The sequence below is a fragment of the Arachis hypogaea genome, chromosome 17 (assembly GCF_003086295.3).
Source record: "Arachis hypogaea cultivar Tifrunner chromosome 17, arahy.Tifrunner.gnm2.J5K5, whole genome shotgun sequence".
NCBI lineage: Eukaryota > Viridiplantae > Streptophyta > Magnoliopsida > Fabales > Fabaceae > Arachis > Arachis hypogaea.
In genome coordinates, this window is record NC_092052.1 from 12,344,714 (window position 1) to 12,367,270 (window position 22,557).

Consider the following 22,557-nt stretch of genomic DNA (forward strand, 5'->3'; position numbering starts at 1 on the left):
TTTCTTTTTTCTTGCTAAAGGTTGCCTCTCCAATTGGGTTGTGGTGACAAATTCCAATCTCTCCTTGGTGAGAGGTTTTCCAATAGATACCACGTCAGTTTCTTCAAATTCTTCGAGAGGTACTCTAGCTTCTTCACATAAGCGCAGAATAGTACTAGGATATCCTAGCCAGCTGTCCTGTTTGACCTTCTGAGCTATGTCAATGATGTTCTTGGCTATAATTTCTCCAACATTGATCTCTCCTCCTTTCATTATGCAGTGGATCATTATTGCTCTATTCACTGTCACTTCAGAATTATTTGAAGTAGGGATCAATGATCTCCTCACTATGTCATGCCATCCTTTTGCTTGAGGTATGAGATCACCTCTTCTGAGTTTGAGTGGTTGTCCTTGTGAATCCAACACCCAATCCGTTCCTACTTTGCACAGGTCACCTAGCACATCTACATACCTTGGATCATTTTCAACTCTTTCCTCATAGCTAGCTTGTTTGAACCGTTTTGGTTTGACCTTTAGCACCCTGTTGATGGTGTCTGGACTAAAGTCAACAGTCACCCCTCTTACATAGCTCATGTATGGCTCTTCATCATCAAATTCTCTTATCACATTAGTGTAAAACTCATGGATGAGAACCATGCTTACTTCTTGAGGTTGATTACAGAGAAGCTCCCATCCCCTCTTTCTAATTAATTTTTGTATCTCAGAGTATTCCTCTTTTCTCAGCTTGAAAGGTAACTCCGGGACAACGTCTTTGCCTGTCATCCAACTAAAGATGCGCTCATTGTGTTTGGATTTGAACCTTCTTCGATCAAAGGTGTTTTGTTCTTCTTCTTCTACAGGTTGCTTGTCTTTTCCCTTCTTAGCTCTTGATGATGAGGCCATTGAAATTCAATTGCAAGGGTCAACTCTTCCAACACCAAACTTAGAGGAATGCTTGTCCTCAAGCATAAAGAAAATGTTTATGAAGGGGGTGTAGATGGATATGGTGACCAGGTAATGAATACAAGCTTGAAAGTGATAGTGAGAGGGAATGAAGAAGGGGGTGGTTCGGGTAGGCTAGGGGAAATGGTGCACTCTAAATTTTGCTGAGCAAATCATAGGATCAAAGCCAAAATCTGCGAAGCAAGGATGATTTAAAAGTTGAGTGTGATTTCGGCTGAGGTGAATTGATGAAATGTGGTGATGGAGAATGGTATATATGAGTGAGGATAAAGTGAGGTTTGATGATTGTGGCTGGAGTGGTTAAAGTGATATTTATGATGAGGGAATGGTCTTGAAGGTTCGATCAAGGCATGGGAAAAATGAATCTTCTTTGCCTAATGCATGCTAAGGTGTTTTCCTCAATGCACACAATCCAAGGTATATATGGATGTACAAAATCCAAGGCACATGTGACTTCTCCTTTCTTTTGTGTGTGTCTGTGATCCTTTCTTCAAGATTCTCCCATCACTTCTTTCTTTCACTTCCCTGCAGCAAGAATTCAAAGGCTTTAGAATTTCTTGTATTTGGACTCATACTTTTTTTTTTTGATGATTACTTTCATATCACTAAAAGAAATAACTACACTGTTGCTCTATGGTCTAGCATTTTCGTGTATGTATGGACACCAAACTTAGTTTGTGACTAAGTGTTGTAAAAAGAAATTTTTGCAATTATTTCAAGATTGGCCACACCAAACTTAGTTCCTTGCATACACTATGTGCTAGTTCACTCTTTATTCTCTTAGATGTTTATGATGCAACTTCTCATTATTGATCACTAAAGCATGAAAATAAAAGACTCCTGTGCATGGGTTGCCTCCCATGAAGCGCTTGTTTATCGTCCTTAGCTTGACGTTGCAGCTCTTTTGCTCATGTTAGCAAGTGCACATTTTCTTCCTTGCTCCAGGGGCCACCAAGATAAAGTTTCACCCTATGCCCATTAGCTGCAAAAGTCTATTTTGAAGCTTGATCAAGTAATTCCACATAGCCATGAGGGGATACTTTGGTGATGGTGTATGGACCAGTCCATCTAGACTTGAGCTTTCCAAGGAAAATCTTCAGTCTTGAGTTGAATAGCAACACCTTTTGGCCTGGTTCGAATGTTCTTTGGGAGATTCTCTTGTCATGCCACCTTTTTGCTCTTTCTTTGTATATTCTGGCATTTTCATATGCCTCCAATCTGAATTCCTCTAATTCATTGAGTTGTAGTAACCTCTTTTCTCCTGCTGCTTGAGCATCTAAATTCAAAAGTTTGGTGGCCCAAAAGGCCTTGTGTTCAAGCTCCACAGGGAGATGGCATGCCTTCCCATACACCAGCTGAAATGGAGATTTTCCTATGGATGTTTTGAATGCTGTTGTTCTGTATGCTCAAAGTGCATCATCCAGCTTCCTAACCCAATCCTTTCTTGTTGCTCCCACAGTTTTTTCCAGAATCCTCTTTAGCTCTCTGTTAGCAAGTTCAGCTTGCCCATTTGTCTGTGGGTGATAAGGTGTGGCCACTTTGTGAGTAACTCCATATTTGTGGAGTAGAGAATTTAATTGCTTGTTACAGAAGTGGCTTCCTCCATCACTTATAAGTCCCTTGGGCACTCCAAATCTAGTGAAGATGTTTCTCTTTAGGAATTGCAATACCACGTTGGTATCACATGTAGTGGTGGCTATTGCTTCTACCCATTTTGAAACATACTCCACTGCCACCAAAATGTATTTGAATGTGTATGATAGAGGGAAGGGTCCCATAAAATCTATTCCCCACAAATCAAAGAGCTCCACTTCCAAAATGAACTTCTGAGACATCTCATTTTTCCTTGTCAAACCCCCTGTTCTTTGACATTCATTGCAATGGCTCACAAAGTCTCTAGCATCCTTGAAGATGGAAGGCCAGTAAAAACCACTTTGAAGCACCTTTGCAGCAGTTCTTTCAGCTTCAAAATGGCCACCATAGCTTGAGTTGTGACAATGCCATAGTATGTCTTTCATCTCAACCTCCGGTACACACCTTCTTATCATTCCATCTGGGCATCTTTTGAATAGAAATGGCTCATCCCAGAAGAAGAACTTGGCCTCATGTAACAACTTCTTGACTTGTTGTTTTGTGTATTCTTGTGGGATGATCCTTCCTGCCTTGTAGTTGGCCATGTCTGCGAACCAAGGGATATGTTGAATTTGCAAGAGATGCTCATCTGAAAATTCTTCATTTATTGATTGAAGATTGTCTTGACATGCATCTTGTGGCACCCTTGATAGATGGTCAGCAACTTGATTTTCACTACCTTTCCTATCCTTTATCTCAATGTCAAATTCTTGTAGGAGCAGTACCCATCTGATTAGCCTTGGTTTGGCATTCTGTTTTGACATAAGATACTTAAGAGCAGCATGGTCAGTATATACTAAAACTTTAGATCCAATCAAATATTGTCTAAACTTATCAAAAGCATATACCACAGCTAGTAACTCTTTCTCTGTTGTGGTGTAATTTCTTTGAGCTTCATTCAATACTTTACTTGCATAGTAGATAACATGAAGCTTTTTTTCCTTCCTCTGCCCCAACACAGCACCAATTGCAAGGTCACTTGCATCACACATGAGTTCAAAAGGCAATCCCCAACTTGGGGGTGTGATGATTGGTGCTGTGGTGAGCGTAGCTTTTAGAGTTTCAAAGGCATGTTTACATTCATCATCAAAGAGGAAAGGATTGTTTACCACCAGCAGATTGCTTAGTGGCTTTGCTATTTTGGAAAATCTTTGATGAATCTTCTATAGAATTCAGCATGCCCTAAGAAGCTTCTAACAGCTTTCACACTAGTTGGTAAAGGAAGTTTTTCTATAATTTCTACTTTTGCCTTGTCAACCTCTATACCCTCTCTTGAAATTTTGTGACCAAGAACAATGCCTTCGGGTACCATGAAATGACATTTCTCCCAGTTTAAAACCAAATTGGTTTCTTGGCACCTCTTCAAGACTAGGGTAAGATGGTGCAAGCAAGTGTTGAAAGAATCGCCAAAGACAGAGAAATCATCCATAAAGACTTCAATAAATTTTTCTACCATGTCCGAGAAGATTGATAGCATGCATCTCTGAAAGGTAGCTGGGGCATTACACAGTCCGAATGGCATTCTCCTGTAAGTAAAGACTCCAAAAGGACAGGTAAAGGAGGTCTTCTCTTGATCCATGGGGTCAACTACTATTTGGTTATATCCAGAGTATCCGTCAAGGAAACAGTAATAAGCATGGCCAGCCAGCCTTTCCAGCATCTGGTCAATGAAAGGAAGGGGGAAATGGTCCTTTCATGTGGCATCATTCAGCCTCCTATAGTCAATGCACATCCTCCATCCAGTCACTGTTCTTGTTGGAATAAGCTCATTCTTCTCATTGACAATAACAGTCATCCCACCTTTCTTTGGTACTACTTGAACTGGGCTAACCCATGGACTGTTAGAGATGGGGTAAATGATCCCAGCTTTACTTAGCTTCAGTACTTCTTTTTGGACCACCTCTTTCATTGTGGGATTCAATCTTCTCTGAGGTTGTACCACTGGTTTAGAATTTTCCTCCAAGAGTATCTTGTGCATGCATATGGCAGGGCTTATGCCTTTCAAGTCATCAATGGTCCATCCTAACGCCTCTTTGTGAGCTCTCAATACTACAAGTAGCTTTTCTTCTTCCTCTGCACTCAATGTAGAATTGATGATCACTGATAAGCTGTCCTTTTCACCAAGAAATGCATATTTAAGATGAGGGGGTAGTGGTTTCAACTCTTGTTGTGGTGCCTCTTCTTTCTTAGCTTCACTTGGTTCCTCTGGTGTGTCCAATTTGTTCTCTTCTTGTCCTTGGATGTCCTGGACTTCCTCCTGTTTCACTTGATGGTTTATTTCAAGTACTTCTTTAACCAAAGAATCCACCACATCAATCTTCATGCAACTCTCTTTCTCAACGGGGTGTTGCATTGCCTTGAATACATTTATGGTCATTTGCTCATCATGTACTCTGAAAATTATCCCTCCCTTTTCCACATCAATGATTGTTCTAGCTGTAGCCAAAAAGGGTCTACCAAGGATAACTGAGTTGCTCCCCTCTTCGTCCAAATCTAGAACTACAAAATCAGCTGGAAATATAAAGTTCCCCACTTTCACCAAGAGGTTCTCAACTACACCATTTGGTATTTTGATAGATCTGTCAGCAAGTTGGAGTGACATCCTTGTGGGTTTCAACTCTTCTATCATCATTTTCTTCATCATGGTAAGGGGCATTAAGTTAATGCTTGCTCCCAGGTCACAGAGTAATTTGTCAATGGCTATACTCCCAATTGTGCATGGTATGAGGAAGCTGCCTGGATCCTTGAGTTTTGGTGGCAGTCCCCTTTGAATAACGGCGCTACACTCTTGAGTGAGAATCACTGTTTCTTTCTCTTGCCAACTTCTCTTCTTGGTGATTAATTCTTTAAGAAACTTTGCATATAGTGGCATTTGTTCCAAGGCCTCTGCCAATGGGATGTTGATTTCAAGTTTCTTAAAGATTTCCAAGAACCTTGGGAATTGTTGATCTTTCGTTCCTTTGTGTATCCTGGTTGGGTATGGAAGCTTGGGTACATAGGCTTTCACTCCTTCATTCTTGTTCTCCTGTTGTGGCTTCACATTCTCCTTGTTTTTGGAGTGGTTGTCTTGAGTGGGTGTCTTGCTTTGTGGCTTTTCATCTTCTTTGCTTTCTTGAGGTGTTGATACCTTGTCTTCACCTTGCTTGCTTGCTGTGCCTTGCTCTTTGAGTTTTGTTGCTTCCTTGTTAGAACTTTCTCCAATTACTTTGCCACTTCTCAACTGAAGAGCTTTGCATTCTTCTCTTAGGTTGGGTACTGTGTCACTTGGGAGGACATTGGTCGGCCGTTCAGCTTATTTAGCCAATTGTCCCACTTGCCGTTCAAGGCTATTCATGGTTGCTTCATTTCTCTCTTGCACTTTGATCAAGCTTTGAGTGGACTGAGCAATTGCTTGTAGGGCTGCCTCAAGACATGAAAGTCTATTTTCATGATGGTCAATTGGTGGTATGATGGGGGTGGAATGTGGTTGCTGGAAGTTGTTTGTAGAGGTGGTGTGGTAATTTTGGGGGTTAGATGTTGGTGCGGAAATGTTATTTTGGTGAGTTTGTGGATTGTGGTGAGGTGGTTGATATGTGTTTTGTGGTTTCTTGTATTGGTTAGTGTTGTTGGATGAGTGGTTTTGGTTGTGTGTGTTGCGGGAATGGTTGGAGTTGTTGTTCTTCTGCCACTGGTTTTGATTATCACCCCATCACAGGTTGGGGTGGTTCGTCCAGGATGAGTTGTATGTGTCACCATGAAAGTCATTTTGAAATGAACTTGAGGTGTTTTGCATGTATTGAACTTGTTCTTGTTGCTGCTCAACATTGCCTGCTTCATTTTGACCCCATTCAATTGAAGCCTGATTTGTTGTACTCACTGAAGCTAGTTGGAGGCCATCTATTCTCTTAGCCATCATTTCCATTTGTTGCTGGATTTGTTGGTGCATCAACTTGTTCTGTGCCAAGATAGTATCCACTCCTTCTAGTTCCAACACACCCTTCTTTTGAACGGGTTGGCGTTGCCTCTGATGAGCAAAGAAGTATTGGTTATTTGTCACCATGTCTATGAGATTCTGAGCTTCTTCGGCTGTATTCATCAATTGTAGCGAGCCTCCTGTAGAGTAATCCAAAGATTCTTGAGATTTTTCAGTCAACCCTTCATAGAAATTTTGAAGTTTATCCCATTCACTGAACATCTCAGGTGGACATTTTCTAATCAAGGTTTTGTATCTTTCCCATGCTTCATACAATGATTCCCCATCCATTTGAGTGAACGTTTGCACCTCTGTTTTTAACCTGATGATCCTCTGAGGCGGATAGAACTTGGATAGGAATTTATTCACCAGATCATCCCAAGTGTTGATACTTTCCTTGGGAAATGTCTCTAGCCATTGAAATGCCTTGTCTCTCAAAGAAAATGGGAATAATAGCAGCTTGTAAACATCTGGATGCACACTATTTGTCTTGACAGTTTCACATATTCTTAGGAAGACAGATAGGTGTTGGTTTGGGTCCTCAAGGGGGCCTTCTCCATAGGAACAATTGTTTTGCACGAGAGTGATGAGCTGAGACTTTAATTCAAAGTTGTTTGCATGAACATTGGGAGCGAGTATACTGCTCCCACAGTCTCTTGGATTTGGGAGAGTGTAAGAAGCTAGAACTCTCCTTTGAGGTGGGTTGTTATTGTTGGCAACTCCCTCTGGGTTGTTATTGTTGGCAACTCCCTCAGCATAGTTATGTGAATTGCCCTCCATGATTTGGTCTTCTCCTTCTGAATCCTCCTCACCAATTATCCCTTTTCCTGCTGCTTTTCTTCTTAACCTTCGAAGGGTTCTCTCGTCTTCAGGATTAAATCTCCTTACCTCTGACATACACAAACACACAAACTAACAACACAAATGAAATACTCTATTGCTAGAGTGAAGATAAAGTTAGCAAACAAAATATCAAACAGTTAGTGGGCTTTAACAAAGAAAAGAAAAATGCTTAATCTAAACTACCATTCACTTAATCATTGTCAATATTTTCCAATCCCCGGCAACGGCGCCAAAAACTTGATACGTAAAACATTAATTTCACGTAATTACCGACAAGTATACCAGGTCGTATCAAGTAATAAAACTCACTAAGAGTGAGGTCGATCCCACGGAGATTGGTAGATTAAGCAACTTTAATTAAATGGTAGATTTAGTCAAGCAAACATGGTTTTGATTTCATGAGATTTGTGATTTTTGAACATAATTGCAAAAATTTAAATGGCAAGGAATTTAAAGAACGAGAAGAGAGAAAGAAGATGAAAGTAAATAACTGAAACTTAAAATGCAAGAAACTTAAATGACATTAAAGATAAATTGCAAGAAAGTAAAGATCGAAGAATTTTAAAGAGCATAAGAGTAAATAGCAAGAAATATAGAAACAGAATGTAAATGACAAGAATAATGAATTGCAAGAATGTAGAAGGGAATTGGGTAATGGGTATTCAAACAACTAAAGAGCAAAAGAAATGAGAATTGATGATGGAGAGGATCATTAGGGATCAGAGATGCAAATTCTCCTGAATTGATGTTAATCAATTCCTTCTCAATCATGGGTATAGATCCATGGCAATTTGTGGGTAATTGAGTCTCAATCTCTTGGTAACTCAATTTCTCTCAACACAACCAATTGCCACTCTCGTGATCTAATTGTTCATGAGAAGAGATGAAGTTCAATTCCTAATCCAAGTCACACAACCTCCAGAATCTCAACTAAGGGAGGTTACATCTCACATACCAACCAAAGTGTATTGATTAAGGAAATCATGAAAGGATGAACTCTAAACTGAATTATGTGGCTCCTTTCTCAAATTCACCACATAATTCATATAGATTAATCCCTCTTTCGATGGTGATTGAATCTTTGAAGAACAAGAGTTTTCTCTTGGATTAACCACTTGAATTAAGAAGGAAAAGAAGAGTTATCAATTCATTCAAATAAACAGAGCTCTTCCCCTAATGAAAGTGGGGTTTAGTGAATCATAGCTCCAATTTCAACAACAATTGCAGAGATAAAAATTAAACTAAGTCTAGAGAAGAATGAAGAAGGAGAAGTTCTTAAAACTGAAATTCAAAGTTGCAAAAAAAATAAAAATAAAATAGAAGACCGGTGAGAAAAAGTAAAGAATAGAAATTGCTAGTGTAATAGAAAATGTCTAAGTGTCAAAAAGTCTAAAAACAAGTTCAGAAGCAAAAAAGTCCCTCAAAGTATCAAACTCTTCTCTATTTATACTACTCCTAAAACTCCTTCAGAGATCCTTAATTGGGCTGGCAATGTGGGCTTTATCCTCGTTGAATTCTTGGCTTAGTGGAAGATGTAAATAGAAGAAGTGTTGCTCAACAGGGAGAGAGAGGCTCATTCATAATGCTCCTGCCCCAATGAGGGCGTTACTGGCAAACACGCCAGTGTGAATGCACGTTGGAAACGTGCTCATGAGTTTCCTGGGCTTGAAGTTTTGTGCTGGGCGTTGTTAGCCCAAGTTGTTGCTAACAACTTGGCTTTCCTTCTTCTTGGTTCTACTTTGCATGCCTAATGTTACCCAGAATTTGAGTGTCAATCATCTGCTTTAATATGGACTATCATACATCATTGGAAAGCTTAGAATGTCTTGTTTCTAATGCACTTGGAATAATCTCAATTGAATTTTCCTATCTCAAGTTATGCTTCCTCAAAGAAGGTAAGGTCAGGCGTCCAAGTTTGTTGAAGTTGTTGCTGAACACGCACCCTCTCTTCCAAGTTGGCAACGTACCAAACCTCCCACGGCTAAGACATAGGGCTGGCGTTGTTGCTGAACACACCCCTTTTTTGGCACATTGGCAACGTGCTCGCTGCTCTCTTCCAGGGCTGCCTTCTTGCTTCAACTTTGCTTGTGATGTTGCCTTGGAACACGCCTATAGAACTTGGCGTTGGCAACGTGCTCGAGTGAGGGGGATTGCTCTCCAAGATTGCTTGCTACGTTGTCACAAAACACGCCTATAGAGCTTGGCGTTGGCAACGTGCTCGAGTGGAGGTCCATGGCTGCTGGCGTTATCCTCAAACACGCCATTGCATCCTGGAGTTGACAACGTGCTCGAGCCTTCCTCATGGCTCCATGCTTGCTGCTTGGCGTTGTCATCAAAAACGCATATGCACCTAACGTTGACAACGTGCTTGATGTCTTGAGATTGCCCTCCAGGGTTGCCTTCTAGCTTGGCGTTGCCTTGGAACACGTCAATGCTCTCCGAAGCCAGCAACGTGCTCGAGCTTTCCTTGTGGCACCAAGTTTTGCTTGCTACGTTGCCTTGGAACACACCTTCAGAACTTGGCGTTGGCAACGTGCTTCTCCCTTTGCTGAGCTAAGTCTTCTATTCAGCGTTGTTTGCCTGCGTTGTCCTCAAACACGCCCCCCATCTCTAGGTTGGCAACGTGCTCGAGGCTTTGAAATTACTTCTCTCCAAGGCCTTTCTTGCAGCGTTGCCTCTAAACACGCCTTTGGACTCTGGCGTTGGCAACGTGCATGAGCTTCTGACTTGCTCCCCAGAGTTGCTTGCTGCGTTACCATCAAACACGCCCATAGATTATGGAGTTGGCAACGTGCTTGATCCCTCTAGGATCACTCTCCAGGGTCGCTTGGCGTTGTCACAAGACACTCCAGTGGTAACCCAAGTTGGCAACGTGCCATTCCTTCCCAAGATCATTCCCCAGGGTTGTTGGGCGTTGTTGCAAAACACGCTAGCACTAACCAGCATTGGCAGCATGTACTCCTCTGCTTTCACTCTGCTTTCTTGCCAAATATTGGTGTATCTTCAAGCTTTCTTGCTCTAATTCTTGCTCCATTGCTTTCTAGCTTCATCACCTAACATAAATCAAACAAACTTCCTCAAAGTCTTGCCATCTTATGCAATAATTTCAAGGGAATCATTCACATCAACTTGTTTATAAACTCCTTGAATATTTGCATGAATTTGGCCAACATTTACCTAGTTCTTGGTGTTTTAATGCATGGAAGTAAAACTCATAAAAATGCTTGTTTATTTCAAAGATAATGAATGAAATTAAGCTAAAACTAACTAAACTGACTAGCTAATATAACAAATATGCGAATGCATCACATCAAAAACTTGATACGTAAAACATTAATTTCACGTAATTACCGGCAAGTATACCAAGTCGTATCAAGTAATAAAACTCACTAAGAGTGAGGTCGATCCCACGGAGATTGGTAGATTAAGAAACTTTAATTAAATGGTAGATTTAGTCAAGCAAACATGGTTTTGATTTCATGAGATTTGTGATTTTTGAACATAATTGCAAAAATTTAAATGGCAAGGAATTTAAGGAACGAGAAGAGAGAAAGAAGATGAAAGTAAATAACTGAAACTTAAAATGCAAGAAACTTAAATGACATTAAAGATAAATTGCAAGAAAGTAAAGATCGCAGAATTTTAAAGAGCATAAGAGTAAATAGCAAGAAATATAGAAACAGAATATAAATGACAAGAATAATGAATTGCAAGAATGTAGAAGGGAATTGGGTAATAGGTATTCAAACAACTAAAGAGCAAAAGAAATGAGAATTGATGATGGAGAGGATCATTAGGGATTAGAGATGCAAATTCTCCTGAATTGATGTTAATCAATTCCTTCAAATAAACAGAGCTCTTCCCCCTAATGAAAGTGGGGTTTAGTGAATCATAGCTCCAATTTCAACAACAATTGCAGAGATAAAAATTAAACTAAGTCTAGAGAAGAATGAAGAAGGAGAAGTTTTTAAAACTGAAATTCAAAGTTGCAAAAAAAAAAAAAAAAAAAACAAAATAGAAGACCGGTGAGAAAAAGTAAAGAATAGAAATTGCTAGTGTAATAGAAAATGTCTAAGTGTCAAAAAGTCTAAAAACAAGTTCAAAAGCAAAAAAGTCCCTCAAAGTATCAAACTCTTCTCTATTTATACTACTCCTAAAACTCCTTCAAAGATCCTTAATTGGGCTAGCAATGTGGGCTTTATCCTCGTTGAATTCTTGGCTTAGTGGAAAATGTAAATAGAAGAAGTGTTGCTCAACAGGGAGAGAGAGGCTCATTCATAATGCTCCTGGCCCGATGAGGGCGTTACTGGCAAACACGCCAGTGTGAATGCACGTTGGCAACGTGCTCATGAGTTTCCTGGGCTTGGAGTTTTGTGCTGGGCGTTGTTAGCCCAAGTTGTTGCTAACAACTTGGCTTTCCTTCTTCTTGGTTCTACTTTGCATGCCTAATGTTACCCAGAATTTGAGTGTCAATCCTCTGCTTCAATATGGACTATCATACATCATTGGAAAGCTTAGAATGTCTTTTTTTTAATGCACTTGGAATCATCTCAATTGGATTTTCCTATCTCAAGTTATGCTTCCTCAAAGAAGGTAAGGTCAGGCTGCCAAGTTTGTTGAAGTTGTTGCTGAACACGCACCCTCTCTTCCAAGTTGGCAACGTGCCAAACCTCCCAGCACTGAGACATGGGGCTGGCGTTGTTGCTGAACACGCCCCCTTGTTGGCACGTTGGCAATGTGCTCGCTGCTCCCCTCCAGGGCTGCCTTCTTGTTTCAACTTTGCTTGTCACGTTGCCTTGGAACACGCCTATAGAACTTGGCGTTGGCAACGTGCTCGAGTGAGGGGGATTGCTCTCCAAGATTGCTTGCTACGTTGTCACAAAACACGCCTATAGAGCTTGGCGTTGGCAACGTGCTCGAGTGGAGGTCCATGGCTGCTGGCGTTATCCTCAAACACGCCATTGCATCCTGGAGTTGACAACGTGCTCGAGCCTTCCTCATGGCTCCATGCTTGCTGCTTGGCATTGTCATCAAAAACGCATATGCACCTAACATTGGCAACGTGCTTGATGTCTTGAGATTGCCCTCCAGGGTTGCCTTCTAGCTTGGCGTTGCCTTGGAACACGTCCATGCTCTCCAAAGCCAGCAACGTGCTCGAGCTTTTCTTGTGGCACCAAGTTTTGCTTGCTACGTTGCCTTGGAACACGCCTTCAGAACTTGGCGTTGGCAACGTGCTTCTCCCTTTGCTGAGCTAAGTCTTCTATTCAGCGTTGTTTGCCTGCGTTGTCCTCAAACATGCCCCCCATCTCTAGGTTGGCAACGTGCTCGAGGCTTTGAAATTGCTTCTCTCCAAGGCCTTGCTTGCAGCGTTGCCTCTAAACATGCCTTTGGACTCTGGCGTTGGCAACGTGCACGAGCTTCTGACTTGCTCCCCGGAGTTGCTTGCTGCGTTATCATCAAACACGCCCATAGATTATGGAGTTGGCAACGTGCTTGATCCCTCTAGGATCACTCTCCAGGGTCGCTTGGCTTTGTCACAAGACACTCCAGTGGTAACCCAAGTTGGCAACGTGCCATTCCTTCCCAGGATCATTCCCCAGGGTTGTTGGGCGTTGTTGCAAAACACGCTAGCACTAACCAGCGTTGGCAGCATGCACTCCTCTGCTTTCACTCTGCTTTCTTGCCAAATATTGGTGTATCTTCAAGCTTTCTTGCTCTAATTCTTGCTCCATTGCTTTCTAGCTTCATCACCTAACATAAACCAAAGAAACTTCCTCAAAGTCTTGCCATCTTATGCAATAATTTCAAGGGAATCATTCACATCAACTTGTTTATAAACTGCTTGAATATTTGCATGAATTTGGCCAACATTTACCTAGTTCTTGGTGTTTTAATGCATGGAAGTAAAACTCATAAAAATGCTTGTTTATTTCAAAGATAATGAATGAAATTAAGCTAAAACTAACTAAACTGACTAGCTAATATAACAAATATGCGAATGCATCACATAACCTTGTACCTCTCCCAAGTTTCATAAAGAGATTCACCCTCTTGTTGCCTGAAGGTCTAAACATCGGTCCATAGCTTAGTTAGCCTCTGAGGTAGAAAGAATTTAGTTAAGAATCTGCTTACCACATTGTCTCATATCCAGACTCTCCTTAGGTTGTGTATCAAACTACTGCTTGGCTTGGTCCCGTACAACAATTGAAAATAGCAATAATCGATAAACATCAGGATGGATTCCATTAGTCTTCATTGTATCACAACTCTGCAGAAAATTAGAGATGAATAAGTTTGGGTCTTCTTGCAGGAGTTCATAAAACTGACAATTTTGTTACACCAAAGTGATGAATTGAGGTTTCAACTCAAAGTTATTAGTAGTTACAGGGGGCACAATAATGCTACTGCCATAAAAAGTAGGATTTAGAGTAGTGTAAGAACCAAGAGTTCTCTTAGGTTGCTCAGGAGCATTAGGAGTATTAGGAATAACAACATTGTTGTTGTTTGGCTCCATAGTGATTTCTTCAATTTCCTCCTCAGAATTCTCCTTGAGACTTTCAGCAGCCCTATAAGCTCCAACCTGCTGTTGGCGTCTTCTAACAGTCTTTTTAATTTCAGGATCAAAATTAAGAAGAGGTTCCTTGTCCCTGTTCCTACTCATAAACAAACAGAAAACAAGAAAAAGTGGGAATCTCTATGTCAGAGTGAAGAGAATTTTCAGTGAGGTAAATCAGATAAAAGAAATAAAATAAAACAAACTAAATAAAATATAGAAAGATGCAAAAAAATGTTTAAAATAAAATTAAAGAAAATATTAAAAAAATTTTGAAATTAAATAGAAGAAAATTTAGAAAATAAAATGAACAAAGTAAATAAAATAGCTAAGAAAATTTCGAACTAAAGGAGAAAAGAAAAAAAAAGAGAAAATTAAATCAAGAAAAAGTCTAATCTAGGTAATCAAACAACGGGTAATTGTCAATCACAGTTAATCCCTGACAATGGCGCCTATGAATACCACATACTAACCGGCAAGTGCACCGAATTGTATCAAGTAATAACTCAGGTGAGTGAGTGTCGATCCTACGAGAATTAATGGATTAAGCATCAATAGTTGAGTGATTAGGTTAGTTAGACAAGCTAAGATGAGTGATTTCAAGTTCAAATAGCCTAAAAAAGTAAATCAGAGATTGCAAGGAAGCAAACAGTGAATGGTTGATGAAAATAATATGAGAAAATAGTTAAGACTTTGAAAATGTTTAAATTTTCGGATTAATAATTATTATCAACTACTTTAATCATGCAAAGATTCAATTCATAGCAAATCTTAAGTGATCAAAACCCTAATTTCTTAGTAATTTAATCTCCTCTAACTCAATCAACGGCCAATTTCTTGGTCACTTAATTTAAATTAAAAGGTTAAGTCCAATTCTAGTTTATGAGTCACACAAACCCTAAGTACCCAAAAATGAGGCGAGTATATGACACATATCACGTTACATCCAGATAATTAGAGAGTTGTGAGGAATTGATTTCAAGCTGCAATTCCATTGATATAACTTTTCCAAGATTCAACAAGAATTCAAATAGAAGAGTTATCTTCCAATATACTCTAATTCCTAGGATGAAAAGCGAAATCAATCCTTGAATTTAAATCAGTGCATTGATTAAGAGTAGAATGACCATAGTATTAATTCATTAAAATAAACATAGATCTTAACTTTAACAATGGAGGTTTAGTTGCTCATGGAACCTCGAGTAAAAAAGTGTAAAAGTGCGGAATGAGGAAGAGGAAGAAGAGAGTCCGAAGGGTTGAATCTTTTCTCTTTTTATATCTAAATACAAAATTAAAATTCTAAAGCCTACTAATATCTTTTTTTTTTTAATTTAATTTTTAAATTAAAAACCAAAAAATGTCTTCCGTGGAATTGCTTGACACGGCCCTGGCGCTAAATGTTGAGCAGTGGCATTTAGCGCTACCAAACAGAATGCAATTTCAACTTTCCGGATCACCTGGCGCCAAACGCCGGGTAGTGGCATTTAGTGCCACCTTCACAGAGTCCTTGCATAAATTATGAGGTACCTGGCGCTAAATGCCGAGGTGTGGCATTTATCGCCAGATTGATAGCAAGTATTTTTCTCACTTTTTTTTTGCATAAGCTCTGTCAAATTTGTCCGAATTTTTCCTGTAATTAACAAAATAGCAGTACGACTCAAAGTAGCATTCATGATGGTCTAAAACAACAAAAATATAAGAAAGATGCTTACGCATCATGCACTTTCTCCTTGTTAACTCATGCCTGCAGGTTTTCAAGTGTTACAACTTCCAAATTATAACTTTACATATTTGGCTTCAATTTTTATGTCCCTATAGCATGTTGATGGTAACCCAGTTCATTAGTACACTGGTTCACCTCTCAATCTTTCCAAGCCGAGTCCCTTTATTGCAAACACGTTAATTCTATTTTTCTTTAAAACACTAAATCCTCCTAAGCTTACGAACCCTGAAGCACATAGACTGGTATAAAGAACGCTTTCTTTCTTAGTTCTTATAAAAAGGGTTTGGATCACGTTACTTAGATAATTTTTTTACCCTTGATTCATTATCCTTCGAGATGCATTATGGCGAAAAATTAAGTTACACAATGTCTGATCTTTCTGCTGATATTTTTTGGTGCTGTTGTCAGCTCATGTGAAAAGTGCATTAATTTGTGTATAGGAAGGAGATTCTGTGGTAGCACATTTTGAATACCATAAGCACCCAATCACATCCATTGAGTGGAGTCCACATGAAGCCTCTTCATTGGCCGTTTCATCATCCGATAATCAGCTTACGTGAGTAAAATATTTATATATCTGCAATTCCCATTAATCAACTTCCAAACAGATTTTAGTACTCTTTTTAAACCGTCTATTTTGTGATCTTTGTTGATTTTTGCCACAGGATATGGAACCTTTCATTGGAAAAGGATGAGGAAGAGGAGATTGAATTCAAGGCTCAAACCAAAGAACAAGTAAATGCCACTGAAGATCTTCCTCCCCAACTACTATTTATACATCAAAGTGTTTGGCACAGAATTTATCTATTTATTTGGATAGTTGGAAACCATAGGCATTCTCTTTTAAGGCAAATCCTGATTGATATTTATCCGAATGGTAGTAAGTCCCTGGTTTGTTGGTTCTATTCATTTATTTTCTTTTCATCTTACATCAGGGACAAAAAGACCTCAAAGAACTACATTGGCATGCTCAGATTCCTGGAATGGATTCAACATCCTTATGCCTTCAAATATTCAGAGCACGTTGCCATCAAATGGTGCTTGATAGATAGATACATGGCCTTGGTGTTCAGCATTTACTTCTTATTGGTACCTGCTAATCTGCTACCATAGATCGGATTAGGTGCTCCTGAGTACAAAAGTTTTGAATCTTCCCTTTAATTTGTTTTTGTGTAATTTATTAAAATGATATTCAGCCAGGCCCCTTTCTCGACCATGGGGAGAAATCAAGCGAGAGAACATAAGATGAGAAAACACTACATTCAACTCAAAAGCTTAAGATAGTAAATTAATGTGTCTCTCATCTTATAAACTCCTCACTCTTCTTTGTTTTTCTTGATGTGGGACTAACTTCAACACTCCTCACACTTGCAACATTAACAGTGAGGGAAGGGATTGAAACGAGATTTTGGATCCAAGTGGTCTTGAAGAAGGACCAATACCTTGATTTTGGAGTTTGATTCTGGTTCAGGGTTTGTCTTTTTCAGGTTTTGATGGGAAGGGTTTTGGGTTGGGAAGACTGAAGAGTATGGTGGTTCTGCTATTGATACAAAAAATCAAAAAAATAAAAAAGAAAAGGTTTCTCGTAAATTTCAAAAAGTAAGAAATATTTTTTGGATACTTCACCCATTTCACTTCCATGTTAAAATTTTTATGTTGTCCCACAGTAAAGTATCCCCTGTTGTTCCATCCATCTATTGAAGTAATTTTTAAAAGATTGCACTTCCAACAGTAACTTCTAAATATTGACTGTTTTAGTTCTGTTTTTTTAGGTGATTTTTGTTATAAAATACGTAAAGTTACATTCCACTTGATTCTACTAGAAGGGATTAACTTTTCTACTGTTGAAATGATTAATTATCACTGAAACAAACTAAATTAAAAAGTTTAGTGCCTAAACTAGAAAAGAAAAGTAGTGGGTATTATGGTGGTGCAAACAAATTCAACAAAATAAAAGAAAAGTAGTGGTTAAAAGAAAAGTAGTGGGTATTATGGTGCCTAAACTGATCAAATATTTTTGTCTCCTAAGAAAACGTTTTATTATTATATCCTAACAATTTCTAGGGAGCCAATGGCCTAAGCGTACAATGTGTACAAAGTTCGAACTCTTGACCTTTTGAACCTAGAACTCTAATACCATATCATGAAACCACTCATTCCAAAAGCGTAGTCTAACAAGACAATGTAACACTAATGGTCATATCTCTAATACTTTCTAATCCCTCCATTGTACACATTGTACGCTTAGGCCATTGGCTTCCTATACTTATTCTATCTATTAGATTATTATTATTATTATTATTATTGTTATTATTATTATTATTATTATTATTATTACACGAGAGTAAATGGAGATTAAAAAAAAGGCAACTACTCCCATGAAGATGCCAAAAACATCTTCTCATGATGATTTTTATTTAAAAAGTGTAACTTATTTGTTTAGCAACACTTTGAATAAAAATAACACTTTTACTTTAAATAAAAATCAAGCCCTACAATCTATCATCCAATGGTCAAAATGAAATATCTTCACATGATGACAATCATACAATCTTCATTGGAGTAGCCACCTAAAAAAAAACCCATAAAGTTGAGTACATACATACGAAACATGACAACATATCACTAAGAAACTAAAACAAATAAAGGCCTAAATTAAATGTCAAAAGCCAATATGAAAATAATAAGAAACTTTTTCATAAAATACAAAGCAAGGAGTATGTAGTTTTAAGTCTCAAGCTATACTGGTAGATTGATCTCCATACATATATATGTATATCAATCTATCATGTCTTATTATTTTGTTCTTTCTTTTTCTGGTAGATTGATCTCCATACATATATAAAGCTTCGTGGTTGATCAGCATCTCCTGCAACACTACGTACTGAATAGGAATGGTCTATTTTCCCCCTAAAACTATGTTAATAATAAAGAGAACCTGCAAAAACCGGAAATAATGGAGGAGAACTCAATGTGAGTTAATTATGTTTTTCCAATTTTAATATTCTTATTAAGTGTCCACTAGTGTACACAAAATTGAAAATGGATCCTCTCCAATTTTTTTAATATTTAAAAAAATAAAGTGTGATTTCTCATTTTTAATTCTACAAGTGGGACTAAAAATAAAGAGAAGAGAGAAAATAATGAAAAGTAAGATTCAACACTAGATACTATCCAGTTTTTTTTACCGGAGAGAATCTACTCCCCCACAAAATTCTAATTTTATTCTGATTTATATATATTAGTATATCAATAGGCCGTGGCATGCCTATTGATTTATTCTTTTATTTATTAAATATATTTTAAAATAATAAAGATTAAATTAATTAAAACGGTAAGCGATTTATAATTTAACTAAAAGGTCTTGAGTTTAAATAATGAAAACAATATTTTTTATGAATTATTATAATAAAAGATATTTTAGAAAAAAAGTTGGACACTGATCTTTTTAATATACTCATTATATATAGTAAGTATATATAGATAATTAGACCCACATATATATTAAAATAAAATCTCTAATAAAAAAAATAAAAAACACTATATAGATATAAAAGTCATCATGTATTTTTTTTATAAAATATATGTGTTGTGTATCTCATTTTGAATATATATTTTATATTTTAACATATATTTTATATCAATAACTGATTTAGTAATAGATTTTTTTTGTGTATATCTAGCTAGCGTGGTTAAAAAAATATGTAATCTAAGATTTTAATTATAATGACTTTTTTTTTTCAAAAAAAAAGGTTTTTAGAATTGTCTCTATAAATATCAGAATCTCAAATGATATGTCATGTTGAATAAAATACAGCAAAACTGAGATTTGCTTGCAAACACCTAAGAATTCCTCCTTATTGAGACTTCTTAATTAAACTTTTGAAGGATGTATATATACCATGAGTTGAGATTTAAAAAGAAAGATTCATTTTAAAAGAAATCCAAACTAATTGAGGTTTAACTGTTACTTCATTTCACTGTTCAAAAATTTTATTCTTTATTTTCTTTCTTCTCTGAAATTTAATTTCTTCTCCTACCTTGCCACCAATTCCCTCTTGAAGCACTGTTTGGATCGCTACCATTGGGATCATCATCCTCCTTATCTTTTTTGAACTACAATAAGAATGAAAATTATTAGCTCCTTCTTTGTCTTCACAGTAATGACTAAAGTGACAAATAAATTTAAAAAAATTTATATTTTAAAAAGATTAGTCTTTACAATAAAATACTAATAAAATTTTTTAAAATAATAAATTTAGATAAATTAGTTCAAATTAAAATTTTTTATTTTAATTATAAGGACTAATTTAAAAATAATATGTTTACATTTATTATTTTAAAAAATTTTATTAATATTTTTTTAAAAATTAATCTGTCTAAAATATAAATTCTCAAGAGTTTATTCATAACTTTACTTAATATATGTGTCAATCTTACAAGAACATGTGAGACCTTGTACCTTGTTAGTTGTTTCTACATACTCTTTCACAAAAAAAAATTAGAGAGTCTATGTAACATTATCGATATATTAACTAATGACGAATAACTTAGGTATAATGCAAAAGGTTATTTTCAAGGCAACCATACACTTTATAAAAGTGCCAAGTTTTTAATATAAAGTTAAAAACATCATTATAATCACACAACCTAAATCTATGATGTATTAATATTGACAAAAATACCGAATATAACATGATATGAGATACATAAATATGATCATTTTAAATTTTTGTTAGATATGATATATAATACATACATAAAATATAAAAAAAAGTTAAATAAATTATAATGGTATCTTAATATTTTATTTATATAAAAAGACAAATTATTTTTAAATTTTATTTTTTAATTAAATAAAAAATTTTAAATATTTTTTTATTAATAATTAATAATACAAACTATTCCTAAATTTATTTTAAATATATAAGTTAAAAAAAAAATTAGACATGTTAACATGTAATCTTATTTAGTTATATTCAAATGAATCCAAAAAAAAAATATCTTTTAATTTTTACTAAAATATTGTAAAATACGAAAAAATGCATGTCGTATTTAAAATGTGTCCATAAATATAGTAATTAAAAACAAATTGCATATACTAAATAAAAAAAGAGGATGTGAGAATTATTTATGACACTCACAGCATGATGGTGGGGTTGAGGAGGAGGAGGAGTAGTGGCGGTGGTGGTGGTCCTGCTTCTTGGGGAATAAATTTCTTGACCACCATAGTAGATTGAAGAGCTGTAATAGTTATGCTCCACCACACTTTTATTCTTGTTTAACATGTCACTACTCTTATTTTGATCTGAAAATCAATCCAATTCTATGTGTATATTATCTAAATTTTAAACTCTAAATTTTAAACAGAAAGAATATTTGTATTCTCTCTCTATATAAAAGATAATATTCCATAAACAGAAAATATAAATCACATTAAATTTCGTTTCATTAACTTCTAGTAAATAAAAAATTAAGTAAATTTTATTTTTTAAAAAATATTATTTATTTTATTTGTGTTTTTCTTTGAAAAAAAAAACGTATGCCTTTTAGTATCTTTCAACGTACTTAGTTTTGAACGAACCTGATATTGCAAAATGTTTGCCTGCCACATCTTGTGTTCTTGAATAATCTCTCCCTCCAACCTTAAAAATAAAAAATTAACTGGATTATTGATTGTTGATATGTCAATTAAAAATTTCACAAACCAAATTACGATTTATAAAGGACTAACTTTTAGTTAACCAATACTGATTAATTTTAGAGTTTAGGATTTATAATTTAAGGCGTAGGATAAAGAATTTATAATTTAATATCTATAATTTAAAATAAACAAAATAATTAAAAAATAGCTAATATTGACTGAAAGTGATTACTTAACATTATTTATTCTTATAATAAAAGGTTTTATTTTTTATTTTTTTAAATAGAAAAAAAAGTTAACCCACTCAAAAAAAAAAAAGGAAAAAAGAAGAGAAAAACTTAAAGAATGATGCATACAGATGATGAAGGCGGAAAAATGGAACCAAAGAGAGCGATGGAGGAAGATGAAGTAGAGGATGAGTCCTTGGGACCAAAAAATTGATCAAAGTTATTCATGGTTGATGAAGAAGAACTTTGTTTTTGGTTGTTGTCCATATATCTTTATAGGAACTATATACTTGTTATTTAAGGTTTTGAATTTGGATGGACTTGTTTCTTAACCAAACAATATAACTAATAACTCCTTAACGACCAAATCATATATAAGACACCCCAAAAACAGAAAAAGAAATAAAAAATAAAGAAGAGAGAAGATAGGAGATAAGCAGAGAGTAGGAGATAAGAGAAGTTTAGCTTATGTGTAAGAATGGGCAAATAATTTGTGCTATTTATAAGCCCAAAAATGTATATGCTGCCCCCCATGTGGCATGTGCTCTCATTTTCATCACTTTAATTGCCAAAAATAATCATTTTATTATCCTTTCCATTAGGGCTTTTTTATTTAAAAATAGAAAAACTTTAAATCATTAGAGGATATATATTTGGTTAGTCAAAAAGGTCCATTATATTTAAAGTTGGTTTATTAAGAATATATATAATAAAAAGTTAACACAATCTTTTTTTTATTTTGTTTCAATTAATATCCTATTTCTAAGAAAATGAGTGAGATAATCATTTATATTATCTTTTTCTATTAGTTTAAGTTTTTGGAATGAATAGTTTCATAACATAATATTAAAATTCTATGTTTGATAAAGTTCGATCCTTAATAAATCCCAAAAATAAAAAAATAGCATAAGATAAATAAAAAAAAAAAAACAAAAAAACCCATGCAAGAAATTAAGTAAATTCGAGAGACTCTTGTTTAAAAGAAAGTATTAGAGATATAACCAATTAATTCTTTATATTGCTTTTTCCTACCTGTTTAAC

General features: G+C 36.1%; 2 protein-coding genes across 3 annotated transcripts in view; one reads left to right on the forward strand and one right to left on the reverse strand.

Annotated features, from left to right (window-relative positions):
- The window catches only part of LOC112766455 (protein HEAT STRESS TOLERANT DWD 1-like), a 56,791-nt gene extending 38,994 nt beyond the window's left edge, over window positions 1-17,797 (forward strand). The window contains exons 9-10 of the mRNA XM_072221696.1: window positions 16,086-16,201; window positions 16,311-17,797. Of these exons, the coding sequence (XP_072077797.1) occupies window positions 16,086-16,201; window positions 16,311-16,758 (564 nt within the window). The 3' untranslated portion in view covers window positions 16,759-17,797. The remainder of the gene's footprint in view (window positions 1-16,085; window positions 16,202-16,310) is intronic.
- A 233-nt stretch (window positions 17,798-18,030) lies between these two features.
- Window positions 18,031-21,997, reverse strand: LOC112767209 (uncharacterized). Of its 2 annotated transcripts, none has more exons than XM_025813096.3 (5): window positions 21,646-21,997; window positions 21,230-21,290; window positions 20,790-20,953; window positions 19,686-19,761; window positions 18,031-18,215 (listed from the first exon to the last, which is right to left on the reverse strand). In XM_025813096.3, exons 1-5 carry the CDS (start codon window positions 21,781-21,783, stop codon window positions 18,175-18,177), a joined length of 480 nt encoding a protein of 159 aa, XP_025668881.1. In that variant the 5' UTR covers window positions 21,784-21,997; the 3' UTR covers window positions 18,031-18,174. The 2 variants fall into 2 exon arrangements, with proteins under 2 accessions (XP_025668881.1, XP_025668882.1); XM_025813097.3 differs by having other exon boundaries at window positions 18,031-18,583; window positions 21,646-21,996.
- Between the last annotated feature and the right edge of the window lie 560 nt (window positions 21,998-22,557).

Excerpts from the sequence above, each read along its gene's own strand:
- LOC112767209 (XM_025813096.3), bottom strand. The coding sequence starts at position 21,783 with ATGGACAACAACCAAAAACAAAGTTCTTCTTCATCAACCATGAATAAC. Across the intron at positions 20,954-21,229 it reads CAAACATTTTGCAATATCAG|ATCAAAATAAGAGTAGTGAC; the intron begins GTTCGTTCAAAA and ends ATTGATTTTCAG. Across the intron at positions 19,762-20,789 it reads CTCAACCCCACCATCATGCT|TTCAAAAAAGATAAGGAGGA; the intron begins GTGAGTGTCATA and ends TTCTTATTGTAG.